This window comes from Hippocampus guttulatus, chromosome 23 (genome assembly GCF_054856545.1).
Source record: "Hippocampus guttulatus isolate MCC_2025c chromosome 23, RoL_Hgut_1.0, whole genome shotgun sequence".
Taxonomy (NCBI): Eukaryota; Metazoa; Chordata; class Actinopteri; order Syngnathiformes; family Syngnathidae; genus Hippocampus; species Hippocampus guttulatus.
The window spans coordinates 2,134,037-2,157,808 of record NC_141283.1 but is presented as its reverse complement, the minus strand read 5'-3'; the positions used below and the strand labels follow the sequence as shown (position 1 = coordinate 2,157,808).

At 41.4% G+C, this 23,772-nt stretch overlaps 3 protein-coding genes across 7 annotated transcripts; 1 reads left to right on the top strand and 2 right to left on the bottom strand.

Moving 5' to 3' along the window:
• Positions 1-429: 429 nt before the first annotated feature.
• Positions 430-2,258, bottom strand: LOC147185673 (retinol dehydrogenase 14-like). The gene is made up of 2 exons (XM_086103999.1): positions 1,846-2,258; positions 430-1,455 (listed from the first exon to the last, which is right to left on the bottom strand). The coding sequence occupies exons 1-2, from the start codon at positions 2,197-2,199 to the stop codon at positions 838-840; spliced, it is 972 nt and encodes a 323-aa protein (XP_085960125.1). The 5' UTR covers positions 2,200-2,258; the 3' UTR covers positions 430-837.
• On the top strand, positions 1,209-10,300 carry LOC147185672 (interleukin-31 receptor subunit alpha-like). Of its 2 annotated transcripts, XM_086103988.1 has the most exons (18): positions 1,209-1,329; positions 3,209-3,370; positions 3,695-3,964; positions 4,237-4,366; positions 4,439-4,626; positions 4,723-4,835; positions 4,905-4,928; positions 5,585-5,741; positions 5,801-5,883; positions 5,991-6,207; positions 7,158-7,328; positions 7,528-7,629; positions 7,705-7,848; positions 7,929-8,069; positions 8,610-8,694; positions 8,936-9,017; positions 9,129-9,143; positions 9,451-10,300. In XM_086103988.1, exons 2-18 carry the CDS (start codon positions 3,229-3,231, stop codon positions 9,838-9,840), a joined length of 2,454 nt encoding a protein of 817 aa, XP_085960114.1. In that variant the 5' UTR covers positions 1,209-1,329; positions 3,209-3,228; the 3' UTR covers positions 9,841-10,300. The 2 variants fall into 2 exon arrangements, with proteins under 2 accessions (XP_085960114.1, XP_085960115.1); XM_086103989.1 differs by lacking the exon at positions 9,129-9,143.
• A 4,011-nt stretch (positions 10,301-14,311) lies between these two features.
• Positions 14,312-22,936, bottom strand: LOC147185671 (uncharacterized). 4 transcript variants are annotated; one of them, XM_086104002.1, is made up of 7 exons: positions 22,780-22,936; positions 22,171-22,231; positions 21,998-22,041; positions 21,771-21,885; positions 21,575-21,701; positions 16,831-16,902; positions 14,312-14,816 (listed from the first exon to the last, which is right to left on the bottom strand). In XM_086104002.1, the coding sequence occupies exons 1-6, from the start codon at positions 22,834-22,836 to the stop codon at positions 16,851-16,853; spliced, it is 456 nt and encodes a 151-aa protein (XP_085960128.1). In that variant the 5' UTR covers positions 22,837-22,936; the 3' UTR covers positions 14,312-14,816; positions 16,831-16,850. The 4 variants fall into 4 exon arrangements, with proteins under 4 accessions (XP_085960128.1, XP_085960127.1, XP_085960130.1 ...); XM_086104001.1 differs by lacking the exon at positions 14,312-14,816 and having other exon boundaries at positions 16,400-16,902; XM_086104003.1 differs by lacking the exons at positions 14,312-14,816; positions 16,831-16,902 and having other exon boundaries at positions 21,601-21,701; positions 21,771-21,812.
• Between the last annotated feature and the right edge of the window lie 836 nt (positions 22,937-23,772).

The following is a 23,772-nucleotide window of genomic DNA, read 5'->3' as shown; positions in this document are numbered from 1 at the left end:
AATATTACCATGAACTTAGAATCACAACAGAGTCAGCTTTATTAATTTTTTCTTACAATTTTATTATACAATAGAATGAAACCAAAGATCAAAACCTGTTTTTGTCGCAAACGCAAATTGGTGAGCACTGTCAAAAACTGCAATTTAAAAATAAATCCAAAAAAATCAGCGAAACGGCAACGCCTTGAAAGGTGAACTGCATTATAGCACGGTTTCACTGTATAGAACCTTTTCATCAAAAAGTTTTTTTTTAAATTCTATTTTTGCTTCTTGTACTCTATAATGGCCTGATGTCACAATACCTTTTGTCCACGTGGTGAATGTAAGAACATTACTACTTTTTGTGTTGCAGCAACCTCCCATTTATCCCCCCCCCCCTCTTCCATCCTATTGTTCTGCTTCTGCCTATACAGCACATGGTACACAAAGCACTTTTATTTCTTTGCCCCTTTATTGGCACCCTCCGGTGGGGGGGAAAAAAAGTGCACATTTGTCAAGTTAAACAATATGTTACATTCTTCACGTTTTTCTGGGGAAACAATGATGGAGGGAAACGTGGTGACTCAGCGAGGTGAGTATGTTTGTAATTCCTCGACGTTACGTGACTGCGAGGTGTCGTCAAAAGGGTGAGTGCTTTTACAATATTTTCGTTGGATGATGACTTCTCGAGTGACTGCTGTAATTTGAAAATGTGACGGTGGTTAAGGATGCATTGCAGAGAGGCCAATAAGATGTCATTTTCAAGACTTGAATATAACTCGGCACAACTTGAATATTTCATCGGCTGAGTATTGGCAATCTCACTCTTATTGTCTCCACTGGCTTCGTAAAATCCAATCAGTCCTCGAGTCCAACCATCCTCATGCTTACATCCCACAGTTTCTTAGCCGCTTGTTCGTCCGTGGCCTTCGCAAGCAGCTCCTCTTCCTCGCAGTTTGCAAAGCACTTCCCCGACACCCCCTCCACCTCTGGCGAGCAGGCCAGATAGAGAGGCGTCTGCGCCCCCGCCAGCGGACTCTTGAAGAAGAGCAGCGATGCCAGGTAGAAGAGCGGCTTCGCCAGGAGGGGGATGCGAACGTGCCTGCCCAGCCTGGTCCTCACGATGCCAGGTGTGAGCGCGTTGACCGTCACCCCCGAGCCCTCCAGCCGCTGCGCCAGTTCAAGTGTGAACAGCAGGTTGGCTAATTTACTCTGACTGTAGCAGAATGCCTTGTTGTATTTCGTCTCGCTGTTCAGGTCGTCAAAGTTGACGCGGCCGTACTTGTACAGTTTGGAGGACACCACCACCACGCGGCTAGGGGCGGAGCTCTTGAGGAGGTCGAGCAGCAGGTGGGTGAGCAGGAAGTGGCCCAGATGGTTGACGCCGAGCTGCATCTCAAAGCCATCCTCCGTCTTGGAGTAGGGACACTGGTACACGCCCGCGTTGTTGACGAGGACGTCGATCTTGGGTTCCTCCTGATGGCTCATAGGCAGATATGCTTTAATATGCGAGATTTGTTTTAAAAGCAATAAGAAATAAAAATAGATTGAATCGTAACAAATTATATCAAACCAACCTTCGACCCACCATTATCATAGGTTACCCTTATGGCCATAATTAAGGCAACAGACCACAAATTAAATTTTCCGATTTACCAGAAGGCGCTGAAAAGAGCGAAATTAGAAAAATATTAAATAAAATGAAACCTGGGTCTCTAATGGGAGGGCCTATGGGATGTAAATAAAAACCTAGCCAGTCTGTTACCTATCGGGACCATGGACAGCTCACAAGAACTGCACCTCTGGTGTCAGCATTCTTAAAAACGTAATTTCTGTGAGTGAAGATGCGGATTCGTGACAGCTCACCTCTTGAATCTCTTGACAAAATTTACGAACCGATTGAAGCGACGCAAGGTCCAGCTGTTTGATGACCAACTCCCCGAGCTCTGTGTCCGAATGTCCCCGGATGTCCCGGGCCGCCTCGGCGGCGCTCTGGCGGTCCCGGCAAGCCATGATGACCCGGGCCTGGACTTTCAGTAGCTCACCGGCTAGGGCCTTCCCGATGCCGCTGTTCGCTCCGGTCACGATGACGGTCTTACCTCGCATCATGCCCGCCGGGTACTGGAGCAGCTTGAATGCGTTCTGTCGCGGGAACAAGCGGCGCATGACGAGCAGGACCCCGCCACCGACGACGGCGGCGATGAGGACCGCAGTGGCCATAGAAGCACCGAAAATAGTGTAAAACCAGTCGCGTCGTGTTCGGAAGGAAGTGACAAAGTGAGCCCAGGACTAACCCGGATGTAAACGCGGAAGTAAATCGAGGATATAAAATCGCTGCGCTAAAAAAAATCACTCGTAGCGTATTTTAACAATTGCTTACGTCATGTAGTAATGTCTATTTGTAAATAGAAAACGGACACGTTTTTATTCGTTTTAATATAGAAAGACCAACATTGAAATGCAACTTGATTTTCTTGTTTGATTTGTAGGACGACTACTAACAGTTAGATTTTTATTTCTAAAACAACGATAGAACGTAGCACGAGATACAAATGAAAAAAAAAACAGCTCGTGTTTTTGTTTTGATTCCCGGAAGTTTTCATATACAGCATTTCTCATCCTGACCAACAGATGGCGACAACGTCGCGTCAGAAGACGATTTTTAGTTTCCTCTTTACACTAACATTGTGATTGTTGTACACTAATTGTGTTTTGTCATGAACAAACATAAGTTTACTGACTAACGACACTCCCGCAATACTTGAAAGACAATATATTGTTTTCAGAACAAGTCAGGGCCCAGAGAGCAGGCCTCAGTGTCAAATATCACCTGCCATTGCACCTCTAAGCGCCAAATAGCAAACATATATGGGCTGATCATGGGTTCATTTTAAAACTTGCTTTGCATTGACTGTATCCAATCTATTGTTCTGTGATATGTTATCAGATAATATGCGATCCTATTACGAGAGCGCAGTTTTGTTTTGCATTAAGCAGTGCTCCTTACTTCCCTTGTACTTTGCGGCTTTTATTCTGTATATGACTCACATGGATATCACTAATGCAAAGAAGCAAGCTTTCTCTAATGTTGCTCTGGGAATTAATTGAGAGAGCAAGAGAGCGAGAGAGCGGGCGAGAAACATTTCCTGTGGCCTTGCCATGTTTCCAGTTGGGTAATACCTCCTGTTTTTCTAACTGTTTGCTTCATTTCCTCTCTCTCTCTCCGCAGCTGACGGCTGAAATGAGGACATGTGGGAATATGGGTCGCAAAAATGCCAAAACTCATCCTTCTGGACTTTAAAAGATTTAGATTTGAACACCTCCTCGAGAATGCATTTTTTTCTCTCTTTCATGCTTCTGTTTGTCACTAGTGCGAGCTCCGTTTCAGAAGGTAAGAATATCTTTCATTTTCAAAGCTTAAAGCGACAATGCAGAAGTGCTGAGGAAAATCTGTCAGGCGGCGACTGTTGAAAATTAGAGTTCCTTAAACACATATGTTTTATTTTGTTTTGCTGTTTTGAATTCTATTTGGTGGGGACTGCACTGTGATATAGTGGGTAGCCTTAATTCATTAACGGCATAACAATCAGGCACCTGATTGCTAGCGCCAGCACAATCGTCAATCGAGTTATGGCATACGTTTTTCAAATGTGTTAAGTTGAGAAAAAAAAACGATGTTGTGGGCGGATTCTACCCCGTTTGCTAACCCCCACAGGGCAGAGCAAGAAATTGTGCGATGTCACCCCCAAAGATCTGTACATCCAAGTGGGATCCGATACTCAGATCGTGTGCGAGAGCTTCTGTGCCCGCGGTAACGTGCACTGGACGCTGGACAACAAAGTTGTGGACGAAAGCTGGTCCCACGCCGTTAATTCCACTCACAGCATCGTGTCCCTGAGGAACTTCACCCAGCCCAAAGCCACCGTGCAGTGCCACCGCGACGACACCGGGGAAGTGCTCGGAGGGACCACGGTCAGAACGTACTGTAAGACCCTGCCATTTATTTTTGGTTTCATTATACCGGGGGGGGGGGGCATTCCAGAAAGCAGATTATATGCGAAAACTCAAATTTAATTGTTATACTTTAAATAAGCCATCATTGAATCACCTCGCACACTTTGTATTGAGATACATTTTTTTTAACCTCCTTTCTGGGATTCTGCCCCCCTCCTGGCGTGGGCAAAGAAAGATGCAATAATCGATGTGCTTTTTTTTTGTTGTTGTCGTTGTTGTTCTTCTTCTTCTTCTCCAATATAGCAAAACCCACCAAAATTGGCTGCATCTGGCACTATAAAAATGCATATTCTGTGGGTGTACCCGAGCTTTTCACATGCGATTGGGAGCACGGTGCCCAGTACCCAAAGGAAATAAATTACACCGTACTGATGTGAGTTGAATATTTCCTCCAGGTTGCGAAAGAAGCCACGCGTGATCATAAAATGCACGTTGCTTTTCGCAGCTCTCGCTTAAACACTGCCCCGAAGGAAATCTGCAGCTCGCAACAATCCACAACGTGCACGTCCGACGATGTGCACCAGTCGGGGAACGTGACACTGGCGGGTGGTAACCACAGTGTTACGGTGAGAGCAAAGACCAAATATTGGGAGGTTTACTCTGACCTTTACAAATTTAACCCCCGTCACATATGTAAGTCACACCGACGTCACGATAAAATGCTTTAAATAAATAAATAAAATATAGTAGGGCTTGATTTAATGCTGCCGTATGATTCTGCTTCTTTAGTGCAAATTCAATCTCCAAAGTTGAACCTCCAGGCCATCTCTGGTCATCTGCTGGCGAAGTGGACCACGTCCGTGCCCTCAAAGAAACACGACTGTCAAGTTCGATATAACGAGGTACCGGAGACGCAATCTACATCCTGATTGCTCTCGTTGTCGTCTGACTTCAGCCCTTTTGTGTTTCAGGTTGGCGAGAAAAGGAAACCAGAGGTAACGTAAAGGGATGTCGACACGTGCATTCGTTGCGCTTCCCTTTATGATCTGCACGAGAAATCCATTTAAACAAAAGTGTTGATTTCACATTCGAGGCACAGATTTCATTTTCAATCGTGCCGCGATGTGAAACTGAGGTCGACAAGTAAATTCCCACGTCCTCGGTGCGGTCATCTGAGAAAAAGTCAATGTATGCAAATGACCGTATTTTCCGCACTATAAGGAGCACCTAAAAGCATTCATTCCATTTTCTCAAAAGCCGACAGTGCGCCTTATAATCCGTTGCGCTTTATATATAGATCAATATCCTGATTTATTGGACGTAGTACTTTAAATGTTTTTTTAAAGCGGTTGCGAAAGCAATCTAAATTCTATTATATTTAGCGTATCTCCACCTAGTGGATGCACAACCCAACTGCAATTACTATTGTAGCTTCGATTCTATGCGCCTAAAAAAGCGGTGCGCCCTATCTATGGAAACACTTGTAAATAGGCCATTCATTGAAGGTGCGCCTCATAATCCAGCGCCGTTTAGTGCGGAAAATACAATAATCTGATTTTGTTACGGAGAGCGGGGAATGAAATTACGCTTCATTTAAAAATAAAAATAAAAATACTGAATCTTTTGCTCAAAAATGTCTTTTCCCGGGAAGGTGCTCAATAAGACTTTGGAAGCAGGAGAAAAAGGAACTCTAACCATCAAAAACATCGAGTCCTGCACTTACTACAAAGTTTCAGTCCGCTGCGCTTGGGACAAAGCTCCCTGGAGCAAGTGGAGCCGAGAGGAAACCGTTCTGAGCCAACTCAACAGTAAGTTCCCGTCGAGAGAGTTCTTCGTTCAAAGTGAAAATGATGTGATACCTCGGCAGGGAGTGACGTCAAGCTGCGTCTGTGGAGGAAGGTAACTGACCCGGGAAAAAATGGCACGAGGAAGGTTCATGCCATGTGGAAGGTACGCAAGCTGGTCAATTCAATGCCCCACGTTGTCATCTCCGAATATCAACGCATTGTCCCCCCCAACAAAACCTCTCATAATATGCGGCTACTTCTTCTTCGCAGGAGATTCCGTCAGCGTGCCGAGGCACATTTACATATTTGATCCAACAGTCTCTCGACAAGGACAACGGGACTCAGGTCGACGACAGTCCCACTTTATGTTGGAATTCAACTTGTACGATACTTGTGAACGAAGACGCATACAGAGTCCGGCTCAGCGTCTTTGATAACGACACCTTCCTGGCAGAGGACTCGGTTTACGTTCCGGCTGTTGGAGAAAGTAAGTTTTCAGGGACTTCCATTTTATTTAGCCACGTTATGAACACCGCTGTGTGTTACCGTATTTTCCGCACTACAAGGCGCACCGAAAAGTCTTCGTTTTGTTCAAAGCTCACAGCGAGTCTTAAATTCCGGTGCGCCTTGTGCATGGTCATTACGGTAATGTGTCGACCCCCAAAATGGCTCCTTGCTGGAGACATGCTTACAATGTTTTAACTTGCTGTTGGTTCAGTGAACTGTGTCGCTGCTTTATTAAATAAGTTTTTGTTGCAGCTCCGAAAAAAGGAGTGCTGTTTTGTTTTTTAAAACGCACACTTTATTAATGGTTTTCAGTCGCAACAAATGCAGGTACGTCTTTGTCCGTCTCCGTGCCTCCTTTTCTAACGTTCGACTCGAGAGGCGTTCATGACCGCCTCCGAAAAATGTAAATTAACGATTCCTTCAATGAAACGGCGAATATTGAAAACAATGCATCAAAACAGAAAGTCAAGCGGGGAAATCTCAAAATAAATTCTATAGTCCCCCCGCCCCTACAGAATTTATTTTGTGATTTACTCATTTGTGAATACAGTCCACAACAAAGGGAAAAAAAATAAACACTTGTGAGACAGTCCAGTCCACAACATTTTATTTCCTGACATCTGATCGTTCCGTTGGAGCCACGCTCAAGGAAATGCCAAAATAAATTCTGTAGGGGGGCTATAAAATTTGAGATTTCTCCGCTTGATTTTCTGTTTTGAGGCACTATTTTCAATTTTCGGAGTTTCATTGAAGGAATCGTTAATTTACGTTTTACCACCACCGACGCTTTCAAGCGGGGTACATTCAACGTAGAATCTTTACCCCTGTCACTCACTATTCCTTGGTCAGCTCACATGTCAATCAGGACAGTTGTCCCACTTTTTTATGACTGATCAAATGTTTTTGATTTTCTTCTTTGGATTGTTCCAGCCAGCCTCCCTCAAGTTGCAAACGTGCGGACTTCTTCGACCGGCGACGGTGTTATTTTGGTCAGCTGGGACGCGCCTTCTCAGCTTGTCAGCGGTTACGTGATCGACTGGACCCACGATGAGCTTCGCTACCGCTGGAAGGAAAGCAATTCCACCAGCACGACGTTGTCGGGTAGGAGAGAAAATGCATGCGGGTTGGGGGGGGGGTTGGTGGGGTGGGGCCTGGAATGATGCGTTGTTTCCTAACCATTAGTCTAACGTTTCACGATCTTATCGACAGTGCATTAACAGGAAGAGGCTATTGTCTGCCAGTGACATTATTGTTAGTTGCACGCTACTTTTTAAAAATGAAAAGTTTCTCTCCCTTCCAGGTCTTCTGGATAAAAAGCCGTACAACGTCACGATCACGTCGCTGGTTGGCGACAAGACGGGCCTCGGCGCGCGGGTCTCGCGGATCTGCGCAACAGTCACGGGTTGGAATAAATCGCTCGGTGCGTCTCTAAGTACTCTGGGTTTGAGATTATTATTTTTTTATGTTTCCCCGACAGCGGCAGCAAATTTCTCCACCGTCAAGGTTGAGGTTAAAGACAAAAGCGCCCTTGTGAGTTGGGATATGGAGCATCCGGATGTCTGTAGCGGCATTATTGTCCACTACCTTGTTTTCTATGGAACGGGGCAGGGAACAAAGCTCAGTAAGTTGACTTTTGATCTTTTAGCCACTTGGTTTTTCCTTTCTTCGGAACATATCCAAGTTTCTTTTTGTCCCTTCCAGATGTCACGGTTAATGCTACGACACGGGAGATTCTTTTGAAGGATCTGCTTCCTTACACCCAATACAGCATGTATGTCAAGGCCGTGGCGCTGACGGGAGCGAGTGAAAGTAACGTCAGGCACTTTAACACAAAACGATTCGGTAAGTCACTTTTGGAATCGTTTCTGATGCTGGGAACTTACTTGACCTCTTGTCCCTTTGCATATTTGGAATCCCCTTCAACTCCCGTTACTTGTAAATGACTCACCAGCACCAGTGTGACTGATGGGGGGTCGGGGGGGGTGAGTGAAAGACTGGAGATGGAAAAAAATGAGACCAAGATGAATCCTTTCAAAACTATTCCACCATTAATGTGACCTACAACCTGTACAATCTAATTGAATTGAATTTTTAAATCTTTTCGAGGGGGTGGTAAAAATAAATCACTGAGATAATGTGCTTGCGCAACAATGCGCACCCTCATAAAACCAATCGGATGGAAACTAATGTGAATCTGGGGATAGGCACACGCGCCTGCCGCTATCAAGGTTCATGGGCGTAAGATGAAGTGTGAGGCCCCCAAAACTTCAGAAAATGAATTAGAACTGCTGAACTTTATATGGGATTGTGCAATCTGCTGCATGTGAGTGGGCCCTCGCACAATCGAATGCCATGATGACAAATGCGGTCTTCCTTTGACAGATCCGAGGTTCATCACAAACCTTTGCGTCGTCGGAAGCATCGTTATAGTCCTCGTGCTGTCGACCGGGTTGTGCTGCGCGATACAGTAAGTGTTTTCTATTTCTGACAAAAGAAATTCTGAAGGCTTGTTGGATCATGAAAATAGTTTCCGTTTTGATTTTCAGGCTCCTCGATCATTACAGGAATGACAAATGGTCATTTTTCTGTAACGTGTAGCAGACCTTCGCTTTACTTCGTTTTTAGGAAGCTTGGGCAACTTACACGTTGGAAAAAAAATGTCTGATTTCAACAACTGATCATTAACAAGGCGTTTCCATGTCTTCTAGGTATAGGAAATTCTTGCAGAAGCCTCTTCCGAACCCGGGCCTCAGTTCTGTTGCCCTGTGGCCATCAGGAGGCCATCAAAAGGTGAATTCAATTGAAGAGAAAGTATTAAAAGCATATGAAATTGGCAAAGGTGTCCACAACTTAAATTTTTTTTTTTTTTTTAAACGCACACTTTATTAATGGTTTTGACAGTCTCAACAAATAAAGGTACGTCTTTGTCCTTCTCCGTGCTTTCTCGTTTCTTTGAAGGAATCGATATTTTAAGTTTTTTGGAGGTGGTCATGAACGCCTCTCGAGTTGAACGGAAGGAGTGTAGCTCCATCTAGTGGATGCATTGTAGATTGCGTTTTATAATCCAGTGCGTCCAATACATGAAAAAAATTACAAATTATGCCATTCATTGAAGGCGCGCCTCGTAATCCAGTGCGCCTTTTAGTGCGGAAAATACGGTATTATTTTATTTTTTTGGGGGGGGGGGGCATCAAATAATGACAAACGCTCTGCCTCTCCCCAGGGGACTTTCCCTTTCCGACTATTCAACTATCCGCCAGAAAGCTTCTGTGCACACGTCTACACGGACGAATCCCAGCTGACCTCCACGCCGGACATCAACCGGGAAGACTACAGCTTCCCAGCTTTGACGTCAAAGCTGGCCGCGCACAATGAGAAAGCGAATGAACCTGAAGAGACGCCGACTCGGTCATCTTCCGGAGAATGTCCAACGCTGCTCCTTGAGGGCAGCGGTCAATTAAGCCCGTACCGAAGCCAGAGTTCTGTGGAAAGCCCCACCCAAAATACTGAGAAAGAACGCCAATGTCTGCTTCCAGTCAAACATCAGCAATTGACAGCATCGCTAGCTATGTATGTGACAGTGGATATGTTTGAACAAGACCGAGGCAAGTGAGAAAACGCGGAAAACATTTCATAAGATACGATGGTCATTCAATCAGTGAGGTGAAGTTTTCGGTATCAGGACATCTAAAACAAAAGCTTACTTTTTTTTTTCCCCTTCGACTTAGCCTCCCAGCGCTGTGACACACATTTCCCCATCTGAGCACAGGCTTCCATGTTGCCTCAGCGTAAAAAAAAATAAAAATCTTTGGATTGATGTCTTAGCTCATCTCTCAAAAACGTGTGTGGCAGACCAAAAAAAAAACAAAAAAAAACGTCCTGATACAGAATAAAAAATCGATATTTATTGAATGACCCTCATACATTAAATTATCTATCGTGTATATCATAATTATGTGCATGTTGAAATGCATCCCCAATTGAGACAAATGTTGTTGTGCAGTGATAACAGTGCAAAATATTTTATGCATGAACTCATGAAAGTCTATCTACTCTTAAAAAGTAACTCTGAATACCTGTGTATGTGCGTCGGCTCGAATTTAGTAAAACAGGATTTCACGATTTTCACAAACACACACACCAAGGGACAATTGAAGGGACGTTTTTAGCCGAAAAAAACGACCATCTATAGTAAGGCGTTTTTAGCCCAAAAAAAACGACCATGTATAGTAAGGCGTTTCGAGCCCAAAAAAAACGACCATGTATAGTAAGACGTTTTTAGCCCGAAAAAAACGACATAGTATAGTAAGGCTTTTTAGCCCAAAAAAAACGACCATGTATAGTAAGGCGTTTCGAGCCCAAAAAAAACGACCATGTATAGTAAGACGTTTTTAGCCCGAAAAAAACGACATAGTATAGTAAGGCTTTTTAGCCCGAAAAAAACGACATAGTATATAGTAAGGCGTTTTTAGCCCGAAAAAAAAGACAGTATAGTAAGGCGTTTTTAGCCTGAAAAACACGACAAAGTATAGTGAGGCTATTTAGCCCGAAAAAAACGACATAGTATAGTAAGGCGTTTTTAGCCTGAAAAACACGACAAAGTATAGTAAGGCGTTTTTAGGCCGAAAAAAACGACATAGTATAGTAAGGCGTTTTTAGGCCGAAATAAACGACATAGAAGGAATTTTTAGGCCGAAATAAACGACATAGTATAGTAAGGTGTTTTTTAGACAAAAAACCCACATAGTATAGTAAGGCGTTTTTAAGCCGAAAAAAAACGACACAGTATAGTAAGGCGTTTTTAGGCGGAAAAAAACGACATAGTATAGTAAGGCGTTTTTAGGCCAAAAACAACGACATAGTATAGTAAGGCGTTTTTTAGCTGAAAAAAACGACATAGTATAGTAAGGCGTTTTTAGGCCGAAATAAACGACATAGTATAGTAAGGTGTTTTTAGGCCGAAATAAACGACATAGTATAGTAAGGCGTTTTTAAGCCGAAAAAACGACATAGTATATATAGTAAGGCGTTTTTAGGCCGAAGAAAACGACATAGTATAGTAAGGCGTTTTTAGCCGGAAAAAACTACATAATATAGTAAGGCGTTTTTAGCCGAAAAAAAACGACATAATATAGTAAGGCGTTTTTAGGCCGAAAAAAACGACATAGTATAGTAAGGCGTTTATAAGCCGAAAAAAATGACATAGTATAGTAAGGCGTTTTTAGGCCGAAAAAAACGACATAGTATAGTAAGGCATTTTTAAGCCGAAAAAAACGACATAGTATATTAAGGCGTTTTTAGGCCGAAAAAAACGACATAGTATATATAGTAACGCGTTTTTAGGCCGAAAAAAACGACATAGTATAGTAAGGCGTTTTTAGGCCGAAAAAAACGACATAGTATATATAGTAAGGCATTTATAAGCCGAAAAAAACGACATAGTAAGGCATTTTTAGGCCAAAAAAAACCACATAGTATAGTAAGGCGTTTTTAGGCCGAAAAAAAACGACATAGTATAGTAAGGCGTTTTTAAGCCGAAAACAATGCCATAGTATAGTAAGGCGTTTTTAGGCCGAAAAAAACGACATAGTATAGTAAGGCGTTTTTAGGCCGAAAAAAACGACATAGTATAGTAAGGCGTTTTTTAGCTGAAAAAAACGACATAGTATAGTAAGGCGTTTTTAGGCCGAAATAAACGACATAGTATAGTAAGGAATTTTTAGGCCGAAATAAACGACATAGTGTTTTTAGGCTGAAAAAATCGACATAGTATAGTAAGGCGTTTTTTAGACAAAAAACCCACATAGTATAGTAAGGCGTTTTTAGGCCGGAATAAACGACATAGTATAGTAAGGCGTTTTTAGGCGGAAAAAAACGACATAGTATAGTAAGGCGTTTTTAGGCCAAAAACAACGACATAGTATAGTAAGGCGTTTTTTAGCTGAAAAAAACGACATCGTATAGTAAGGCGTTTTTAGGCCGAAAAAAACGACATAGTATAGTAAGGCATTTTTAAGCCGAAAAAAACGACATAGTATATTAAGGCGTTTTTAGGCCGAAAAAAACGACATAGTATATATAGTAACGCGTTTTTAGGCCAAAAACAACGACATAGTATATATAGTAAGGCGTTTTTAGGCCGAAAAAAACGACATAGTATATATAGTAAGGCATTTATAAGCCGAAAAAAACGACATAGTAAGGCATTTTTAGGCCAAAAAAACCCACATAGTATAGTAAGGCGTTTTTAAGACGAAAAAAAAACGACATAGTATAGTAAGGCGTTTTTAGGCCGGAATAAACGACATAGTATAGTAAGGCGTTTTTAGGCCGAAAAAAACGACATAGTATAGTAAGGCGTTTTTAGGCCAAAAACAATGACATAGTATAGTAAGGCGTTTTTAGGCCGAAAAAAACGAAATAGTATAGTAAGGCGTTTTTAGGCCGAAAAAAACGACATAGTATAGTAAGGCATTTTTAAGCCGAAAAAAACGACATAGTATATTAAGGCGTTTTTAGGCCGAAAAAAATGACATAGTATATATAGTAACGCGTTTTTAGGCCAAAAACAACGACATAGTATATATAGTAAGGCGTTTTTAGGCCGAAAAAAACGACATAGTATATATAGTAAGGCATTTATAAGCCGAAAAAAACGACAGTAAGGCATTTTTAGGCCAAAAAACCCCACATAGTATAGTAAGGCGTTTTTAAGACGAAAAAAAAACGACATAGTATAGTAAGGCGTTTTTAGGCCGGAATAAACGACATAGTATAGTAAGGCGTTTTTAGGCCGAAAAAAACGACATAGTATAGTAAGGCGTTTTTAGGCCAAAAACAATGACATAGTATAGTAAGGCGTTTTTAGGCCGAAAAAAACGACATAGTATAGTAAGGCGTTTTTAAGCCGAAAAAAACGACATAGTATATATAGTAAGGTGTTTTTAGGCCGAAAAAAACGACATAGTATATATAGTAAGCCGTTTATAAGCCGAAAAAAACGACATAGTATAGTAAGGCGTTTTTAGGCCAAAAAAAACGACATAGTATAGTAAGGCGTTTTTAGGCCGAAAAAAACGCATAGTATAGTAAGGCGTTTTTAGGCCGAAAAAAACGACATAGTATAGTAAGGCGTTTTTAGGCCGAAAAAAACGACATAGTACAGTAAGGCGTTTTTAAGCCGAAAAAAACGACATAGTATAGTAAGGCGTTTTTAGGCCGAAAAAAACGAGATAGTATAGTAAGGCGTTTTTAGGCCGGAATAAACGACATAGTATAGTAAGGCGTTTTTAGGCCGAAAAAAACGACATAGTATAGTAAGGCGTTTTTAGGCCGAAAAAAACGACATAGTATAGTAAGGCGTTTTTAGGCTGAAAAAAACGACATAGTATAGTAAGGCATTTTTAGGCCGAAAAAAACGACATAGTATAGTAAGGCGTTTTTAGCCCGAAAAAAACGACATAGTATAGTAAGGCGTTTTTAGCCGAAAAAAACGACCATGTACAGTAAGGCGTTTTTTTCCCGAAAAAAACGACCATGTATAGTAAGGCGTTTTTAAGCCGAAAAAAAACGACATAGTATAGTAAGGCGTTTTTAGGCCGGAATAAACGACATAGTATAGTAAGGCGTTTTTAGGCCGAAAAAAACGACATAGTATAGTAAGGCGTTTTTAGGCCGAAAAAAACGACATAGTATAGTAAGGCGTTTTTAGGCTGAAAAAAACGACATAGTATAGTAAGGCATTTTTAGGCCGAAAAAAACGACATAGTATAGTAAGGCGTTTTTAGCCGAAAAAAACGACCATGTACAGTAAGGCGTTTTTTTCCCGAAAAAAACGACCATGTATAGTAAGGCGTTTTTAGCCGAAAAAAACGACCATGTATATAGTAAGGCGTTTTTAGCCGAAAAAAACGACCATGTACAGTAAGGCGTTTTTTTCCCGAAAAAAACGACCATGTATAGTAAGGCGTTTTTAGCCGAAAAAAACGACCATGTATATAGTAAGGCGTTTTTAGCCGAAAAAAACGACCATGTATAGTAAGGCGTTTTTAGCCGAAAAAAACGACCATGTATATAGTAAGGCGTTTTTAGCCGAAAAAAAACGACCATGTATATCGTAAGGCATTTTTGGCCGAAAAAAAATGGGGCAAATCGTTTTCTTGATTGGGTGTCAGCCGGGTGAGGGTGCCGCCTCCCCTCTGCCGATGGCCCGAAGACAGCCGGGGGAGGCTCCAGCACACACCCCCGACCCCGACCGACCCTTGTGAGTACAAGGGGATGAGAAAATGGATGGGAGGGTGGACGGACAACACCCATGCCAGCAAGAAGAGAACATGCAAGAGCGACAGGCCGGAGCTGGATTTGAACCCTGGACCTCTGCGTTCGCACTCCAACCCTAACCAGTGGGCCACGGAGCCATTGCAGCATCACACTCAAATGTATAAATGAAAGCATAAAACACTTTTTTTTTTTTTTTTTTTTTTAAAGATCAACACAACACATTAAAAGTCATGATACTCTTAATTCTCTCTGTGTTGTCATTTCTTGCTCTTGTGCAGCTTTCTTGGCTTCAATCTTCTCGACCTGTTCCTGTCGGAGAAAGGGGATATGTCATCTGACCATCTCAGTCACAACAGGATTTTTGCGTTTTTGGCCCAAAAAAACGACCATGTATCGTAAGGCGTTTTTAGCCAAAAAAAACGACCATGGATGGTAAGTCGTTTTTAGCCGAAAAAAACAACCATGTATAGTAAGGCGTTTTTAAGCCGAAAAAAACGACATAGTATAGTAAGGCGTTTTTAGGCGAAAAAAACGACATAGTATAGTAAGGCGTTTTTAGGCGAAAAAAACGACATAGTATAGTATGGCGTTTTTAGCCCGAAAAAAACGACATAGTATAGTAAGGCATTTTTAGGCCGAAAACAACGACATAGTATAGTAAGGCGTTTTTAGGCCGAAAAAAAACGACATAGTATAGTAAGGCGTTTTTAGGCCGGAATAAACGACATAGTATAGTAAGGCGTTTTTAGGCGGAAAAAAACGACATAGTATAGTAAGGCGTTTTTAGGCCAAAAACAACGACATAGTATAGTAAGGCGTTTTTTAGCTGAAAAAAACGACATCGTATAGTAAGGCGTTTTTAGGCCGAAAAAAACGACATAGTATAGTAAGGCATTTTTAAGCCGAAAAAAACGACATAGTATATTAAGGCGTTTTTAGGCCGAAAAAAACGACATAGTATATATAGTAACGCGTTTTTAGGCCAAAAACAACGACATAGTATATATAGTAAGGCGTTTTTAGGCCGAAAAAAACGACATAGTATATATAGTAAGGCATTTATAAGCCGAAAAAAACGACATAGTAAGGCATTTTTAGGCCAAAAAAACCCACATAGTATAGTAAGGCGTTTTTAAGACGAAAAAAAAAACGACATAGTATAGTAAGGCGTTTTTAGGCCGGAATAAACGACATAGTATAGTAAGGCGTTTTTAGGCCGAAAAAAACGACATAGTATAGTAAGGCGTTTTTAGGCCAAAAACAATGACATAGTATCGTAAGGCGTTTTTAGGCCGAAAAAAACGAAATAGTATAGTAAGGCGTTTTTAGGCCGAAAAAAACGACATAGTATAGTAAGGCATTTTTAAGCCGAAAAAAACGACATAGTATATTAAGGCGTTTTTAGGCCGGAATAAACGACATAGTATAGTAAGGCGTTTTTAGGCCGAAAAAAACGACATAGTATAGTAAGGCGTTTTTAGGCCGAAAAAAACGACATAGTATAGTAAGGCGTTTTTAGGCTGAAAAAAACGACATAGTATAGTAAGGCATTTTTAGGCCGAAAAAAACGACATAGTATAGTAAGGCGTTTTTAGCCGAAAAAAACGACCATGTACAGTAAGGCGTTTTTTTCCCGAAAAAAACGACCATGTATAGTAAGGCGTTTTTAGCCGAAAAAAACGACCATGTATATAGTAAGGCGTTTTTAGCCGAAAAAAACGACCATGTACAGTAAGGCGTTTTTTTCCCGAAAAAAACGACCATGTATAGTAAGGCGTTTTTAGCCGAAAAAAACGACCATGTATATAGTAAGGCGTTTTTAGCCGAAAAAAACGACCATGTATAGTAAGGCGTTTTTAGCCGAAAAAAACGACCATGTATATAGTAAGGCGTTTTTAGCCGAAAAAAAACGACCATGTATATCGTAAGGCATTTTTGGCCGAAAAAAAATGGGGCAAATCGTTTTCTTGATTGGGTGTCAGCCGGGTGAGGGTGCCGCCTCCCCTCTGCCGATGGCCCGAAGACAGCCGGGGGAGGCTCCAGCACACACCCCCGACCCCGACCGACCCTTGTGAGTACAAGGGGATGAGAAAATGGATGGGAGGGTGGACGGACAACACCCATGCCAGCAAGAAGAGAACATGCAAGAGCGACAGGCCGGAGCTGGATTTGAACCCTGGACCTCTGCGTTCGCACTCCAACCCTAACCAGTGGGCCACGGAGCCATTGCAGCATCACACTCAAATGTATAAATGAAAGCATAAAACACTTTTTTTTTTTTTTTTTTTTAAAGATCAACACAACACATTAAAAGTCATGATACTCTTAATTCTCTCTGTGTTGTCATTTCTTGCTCTTGTGCAGCTTTCTTGGCTTCAATCTTCTCGACCTGTTCCTGTCGGAGAAAGGGGATATGTCATCTGACCATCTCAGTCACAACAGGATTTTTGCGTTTTTGGCCCAAAAAAACGACCATGTATCGTAAGGCGTTTTTAGCCAAAAAAAACGACCATGGATGGTAAGTCGTTTTTAGCCGAAAAAAACAACCATGTATAGTAAGGCGTTTTTAAGCCGAAAAAAACGACATAGTATAGTAAGGCGTTTTTAGGCGAAAAAAACGACATAGTATAGTAAGGCGTTTTTAGGCGAAAAAAACGACATAGTATAGTATGGCGTTTTTAGCCCGAAAAAAACGACATAGTATAGTAAGGCATTTTTAGGCCGAAAACAACGACATAGTATAGTAAGGCGTTTTTAGGCCGAAAAAAAACGACATAGTATAGTAAGGCGTTTTTAAGCCGAAAAAACGACATAGTATATATAGTAAGGCGTTTTTAGGCCGAAAAAAATGACATAGTATAGTAAGGCGTTTTTAGGCCGAAAAAAACGACATAGTATAGTACATGGTCGTTTTTTTTGGCTAAAAACGACTTACTATACATGGTGGGGGTTTTTTTTGGCTAAAAACGCCTTACTATTCATGGTCGGGGGTTTTTTCGGCTCAAAACGCCTTACTATACATGGTAGTTTTTTTCGGCTAAAAACGCCTTACTATACCTGGTCGTTTTTTTGGGCTAAAAACGACTTACTATATACATGGTCGTTTTTTTTTGGCTAAAAACGCCTTACTATAAATGGTTCTTTTTTTTCGGCTGAAAAACTCATTGCTATCCATGGTCGTTTTTTTTCGGCTAAAAACGCCTTACTATACATGGTCGTTTTTTCAGCTCAAAACGCCTTACTAAACACGGTCGGTTTTTTTCGGCTGAAAACGCCTTACTATACACGGTCGTTTTTTTCGGCGAAAAACGCCTTACTATACACGGTCGTTTTTTTCCGGCCAAAAACGCCTTACTATACACGGTCGTTTTATTCGGCGAAAAATGCTTTACTATCCATGGTCGTTTTTTTCGGCTAAAAACGCCTTCCTAAACATGGTTGTTTTTTTGGGCTCAAAACGCCTTACTTTACATGGTCTTTTTTTTCGGCTCAAAGCGCCTTACTCTACATGGTCGTTTTTGGGGGCTAAAAACGCCTTCCTATACATGGTCTTTTTTTTTGGCTAAAAACGCCTTACTATACATGATCGTTTTTTTCTGCTAAAAAGGCCTTACTATACATGTTTTTTTTTCGGCAAAGAACGCCTTACTATACATGGTCTTTTTTGTGGGCTAAAAAAACCTTACTATACACGGTCGTTTTTTTCGGCTAAAAACATCTTACTATACGTGGTCATTTTTTTCCGGCTAAAAACGCCTTACTATACATGGTCGGTTTTTTCGGCTAAAATCATCTTACTATACGTGGTCATTTTTTTCCGGCTAAAAACGCCTTACTATACATGGTCGGTTTTTTCGGCTAAAAACATCTTACTATACGTACTCATTTTTTTCCGGCTAAAAACGCCTTACTATACATGGTCGTTTTTTTCGGCGAAAAACGCCTTACTCTACATGGTCGTTTTTGGGGGCTAAAAACGCCTTCCTATACATGGTCGTTTTTTTTGGCTAAAAACGCCTTACTATACATGATCGTTTTTTTCCGCTAAAAAGGCCTTACTATACATGTTTTTTTTTCGGCAAAGAACGCCTTACTATACATGGTCTTTTTTGTGGGCTAAAAAAGCCTTACTATACATGGTCGTTTTTTTCGGCTAAAAACGCCTTCCTAAACATGGTCTTTTTTTTCCGGTTAAAACGCTTTACTATACACGGTCGTTTTTTTCGGCTAAAAACATCTTACTATACGTGGTCATTTTTTTCCGGCTAAAAACGCCTTACTATACATGGTCGTTTTTTTCAGCTAAAAACGCCTTACTATTGTCACGTTGCGAGGTGGTGGAGGACCCAAAAAAGCAGTCAGGAGGGAGAAGCAGGATGAACTTGATGAAGTGTATTGATAAAACACAGAAAACGAAATCCTACACAAAGTCCTAACAACTAAACGAATACAAAGTATTAAACAAAAGCATGCCTGGAGCTGAAACATAACAATGACCAAAACACGACTGAAACAAACCTGACAGCAGCAAACAAGCAAACAGCAACAATGACCTGACACCGAGTGCTCGTGCCGGGAGTCCTTTTCAAACAATAAAGAGTCCTTTTCAAGCAATAATTATGTAACTACCACCTGTGTGCAGCTGCAGGGGGAGCCCGACAGTGCCACCTGTTGGTCCCAAACCAAATCATGACAGTACCCCTCAGTCAAGGGACGGATCCCAGACATCCCAGAGTCGTCCAAAGGCTTGCCTCGCCGGGGAACGGGAAGTAAAAGCGACGGCAACCCTTTGGCTGGGCTGCAGGGGGAGCCCTACAGTGCCACCTGTTGGTCCCAAACCAAATAATGACAACTATACATGGTCGTTTTTTTCGGCTCAAAATGCCTGACTATACATGGTCATTTTATTCGGCTCCAAAAACGCCTTACTATACATAGTCGTTTTATTTTCGCCTAAAAACGTTTTACGATACATGGTCGTTTTTTTCGGCTAAAAACGCCTTCCTATACATGGTCGTTTTTTTTGGGCTAAAACGCCTTACTATGCATGGTTGTTTTTTTGGGCTAAAAACGCCTTACTATACATGGACGTTTTTTTGGGCTAAAAACGCCTTACTAATCATGGTCGTTTTTTTGGGGCTAAAATGCCTTACTATATACATAGTCGTTTTTTTTGGGCTAAAAACGCCTTACTATACGTGGTGGTTTTTTTGGGCTAAAAATGCCTTACTATATATACATGGTCGTTTTTTTCGGGTGAAATCGCCTTCATATACATGGTCGTTTTTTTCGGCTAAAAACGCCTTTATACATGGTCGTTTTTTGGGCTAAAAACGCCTTACTATACATGGTCTTTTTTTTCAGCTAAAAACGCCTCACTATATATATGGTCGTTTTTTTCGGCTAAAACCGCCTTACTATACATGGTTGTTTTTTAGGCTAAAAACGCCTTACTATATATACATGGCCGTTTTTTTTCCGGCTAAAAACGCCTTACTATACATGGTCGTTTTTTTCGGCTAAAAACGCCTTCATATACTGTACATGGTCGTTTTTTTCGGCTAAAACCGCCTTCCTATATATGGTCGTTTTTTTGGCTAAAACCGCCTTACTATACATGGTTGTTTTTTTAGGCTAAAAACGCCTTAGTATATATGGTCGTTTTTTCGGCTACAAACACCTTATACAGGGTCGTTTTTGTCGGCTATTTTTTAGGTTTGAACCAGCGTTGCCTGCCCCCAAACCCGGCGAGTGTACCTCTACACTACCAGTGACTGTGGCTTGCTATGCACTTTCACTGGTGTTGTATTTTCACATGACAATTCACCTCTTCAAATAGTTCGGTCTAGAGAATTTTTATCCTTTTTATTCAATTGTTAATGCTTTGAAAAGCCTGACAGTTGCCTGACAAAAAATTGGTTGATGTCAAATAACACTAGAATGATTGGGATATAACTACTGTTGAATCATCCACTAGTATGGCGATACTATAACTGAGGTTTTTATCCAAACAATGATTAGTTTTTCTTTCTTAAAATGTTGCAAGAAAATAACAGGAAAAAGTAACTAAGCGTTTGATGTGGTATTTTCACATCACTGAGTGGGGTTTGATCCCATGCTTCCGCCACACAAATCCGGCGAGTGTACCACTAAACCATCGCCCCCCCCCCAAAACGACCATGCATCGTAAGGCTTTTTCTTTGTTGAACCCCCCCCCCTCCCCGCAACCATGTAAGGAATTTTTAGCCCCAAAGAAAACAACCATGTAAGGCGATTTCTTTGCCGAAAAAACGACCATGCAAGGCATTTTTAGCCGAAAAAAACGACCTTGGGTAGTCAAGCCATTTTTCTAAACGACCATGTATGCCAAGGCCTTTTCCCCCCCCAAACGACCATGTATAATAAGTTTTTTTTTAATGTATGACGACCGTGTCGTGTCCCACTTTCAAACAAAAAAATGCTTTGTCGCCCTCTTGTGGCGAGTATAAGCACAACGCAAGACGTCAGTCAGATCAGATCAATATCAGCTACATTTCTTCCCTCAATGCTCTCAAATTAGTGCAATACGTGGTAAAATATGCAATTGCTAATGTAAAACTGACTTACCATCCAATCACAAAAAATGTCTCTTTAAATACACATTAAATTCCATGGATCGATTTGGGGTACTTTAAATTACACTAGGTAGTTAAAGTATCATTAATCCCCCCCCCCCCCCAAAAAAGGGAGTTTTAGCTGCACTGGACAATGCTGACATACTGTACATTTGAAAAGGTGAGGTTGATCAACAACATTTAAATAAAATATGACCAAAAAACATTAAAAAACAATAAAATCACAGATAAAATTATAAAAAGAAGAGATGAATTTCAACTCTACATACATATATCAGCAAAGCTCAAACAACTTTTGATCTGCATTGTGTAAATTTACACCAAAATAAAAGCAGGGCACCACCAGCATGTTATGTTCTCTTCATTCTGCCGTTGATCCAAATTATTTGCATGAAAGGATAATGAATGTACTACAGATGAGTTACATAAAATGGGCAATGTGATATGCTCTACCAGCTGCATTGAAGACGGGGAGTTGTTTCGTGGCCTGCAGTATATCGCCCATTGCCACATTTGATAATCAATACAGCTGCCAGTGCCGCGGCGACGACCGCACCCAAAACTCCTCCTGCGACAATCGCTGTGCATAACACAAAACATTTTAATCATTTCTTTGTCCGCCAAAAATAACAAATACAGTTTACAGTACCTGCAACAATGTCCTTATTCTCCAAGAAGCTCCTGGGGTTGCCTTTTGGAAAAATGGCCAATTCCGTATGTTGGACGAGCTCTTTTAATTGATTCGAGTTAAATTTGGAACCATTCTAATGACATGACATAACATGAAACGTATTAGAAAGTATTGATCAACAAGGTCGGACAACTGGTGTGAGTGTTAAGTAATAAATAAACGTGCATTTGTGTGACGAGTCTTACTTTCTGGGTTTTGGTTTCCGATTCTCCATCCATTGAATTGTCATCTGGTAGAGAAAGGGGGACAAAAAAAAAAACATCGACGTAAACTTTTAAGATGCACATGTATAATTCAAACAGAAGAGCAAGTTGCGTGTTACTTAGCAGGATGATATTGATTTGAGATCATGCGTTACCGTCGTCAGCGCTGTCTTGGTTCAAGCCCGATCCAGCGAGGTCTTCAGGCGCGTCACAAAACTAATGCAATGAGCGGGAACAATGATCAAGAAATGAAGTGGGAGAATACAACTTTTCATAGTACGGCAATCGAAAAATGCATCACGTCTCAGTAGAAGGAGCCGCCCAACACAAACAAGTCTTATGATTCGTTTTCTTCCTGGAGTAATTTTTTTTAATCGCCGAACAGATTTTTTTCGGCATCTTGTTTATGAAAGGGTGTACATCGCCTACTGCTCGAAGTCACAGTAAACCAAGATGCAGTAACTGTATGAAAGATAATAACGTTCTGTTTTGAATGACATACACGAGATACATGCAGGTATAGTTTCGGCAACGTAATGTTCGTTGCTCTAAGTTGCATATTTCGCTACGGGGAAAAATACTACAAACAGCTCTCGGTGTGACGATCTACTGGACAACAAACATACATATTCCGTATATCTATTACCGCCGTGTGGTCAGTACAGTAAATACTGTATATGCGTCGGGTGATTTGCGGAAATGAGACGAATCTGCGAGTACAGAAATGAGGCGTTTAAAAAAAATCAAGTGAATATCAAACTTACCGATTTATCGACAGTGAATATGGAGAGCAGAAATAGCGTCATGAATATTTCCGTCATATTTTATGCATGGAAGGCAGAGAGTCGTTGCAATTTTCTTAGCGGTTCTTGTCGTTCACCCCCGCCAGCCACCAACGTCGTAGTGATGTGTCGTTCGCGAACTACCCGGCTCTTTGAAGTGAACGATGGGAGCCGGTCCGAATAGGAGCCGAATTTTTTTTCTCCTGTTCACCCCCCCCCCCTTCTGTTAAAGCCGCACGTGATTGGTCAAGATCCGTGGTAGAACAGTAAGGGGAGGGTTACACACACGCTGCAGTTTAAAGGGGGAGGGGTTAGAGAAGAGACACAGCAGCACACTGAGCAGCACGCGAACAAGTCAGACGAGGAGACGAGAGAGCTAGTTAGCGAAAAAAACACGGTGGAAAGCGGAAACGTGAGAAAATGGATAGGAAACGCAGTGAAATTTGGACTAATTTCAATTTAAATGATAGTTCAAAGGCAGCGTGTAGACTGTGCAAGGTTAAAATATCCCATCGATCAGGCTCCACAAACAACCTGCACAGGCACATCAGAAAAGTCCACCCATCAGTACAATTTGAAGAGAAAAGAGAAGCAAGGGAACCAGCTATTAATGAAGGTGCTAGTCGCTAGTGTGTCTGCAACTGTTGCTGCTGCTGCAATGTCACAACTGCCTAGATGTACAACCCAGAGCTCTATGAGCCACTTTATGCAAAAAGCTATAAAACCAGCAAAACAGAACACAATTGACGAGGAACTGGGTAAAATGATTGCAAGTGATTTTCAGCCATTTTGTGTTGGCTGTGTGTTGTCGCAACATCTGTCCCCTCAGAGAAAATCTTCTCCAAAACAGGGCAAATATTAACAGAGGAGAAACAGGCTCAATCCCTCAAAGCTGAGGCACTTGGTTTTTGACGACCTTGTTTTGAGATGGGTCTTTGTACTTTGTTGGTTTTTCTTAATGCCAATCTTCGCTAA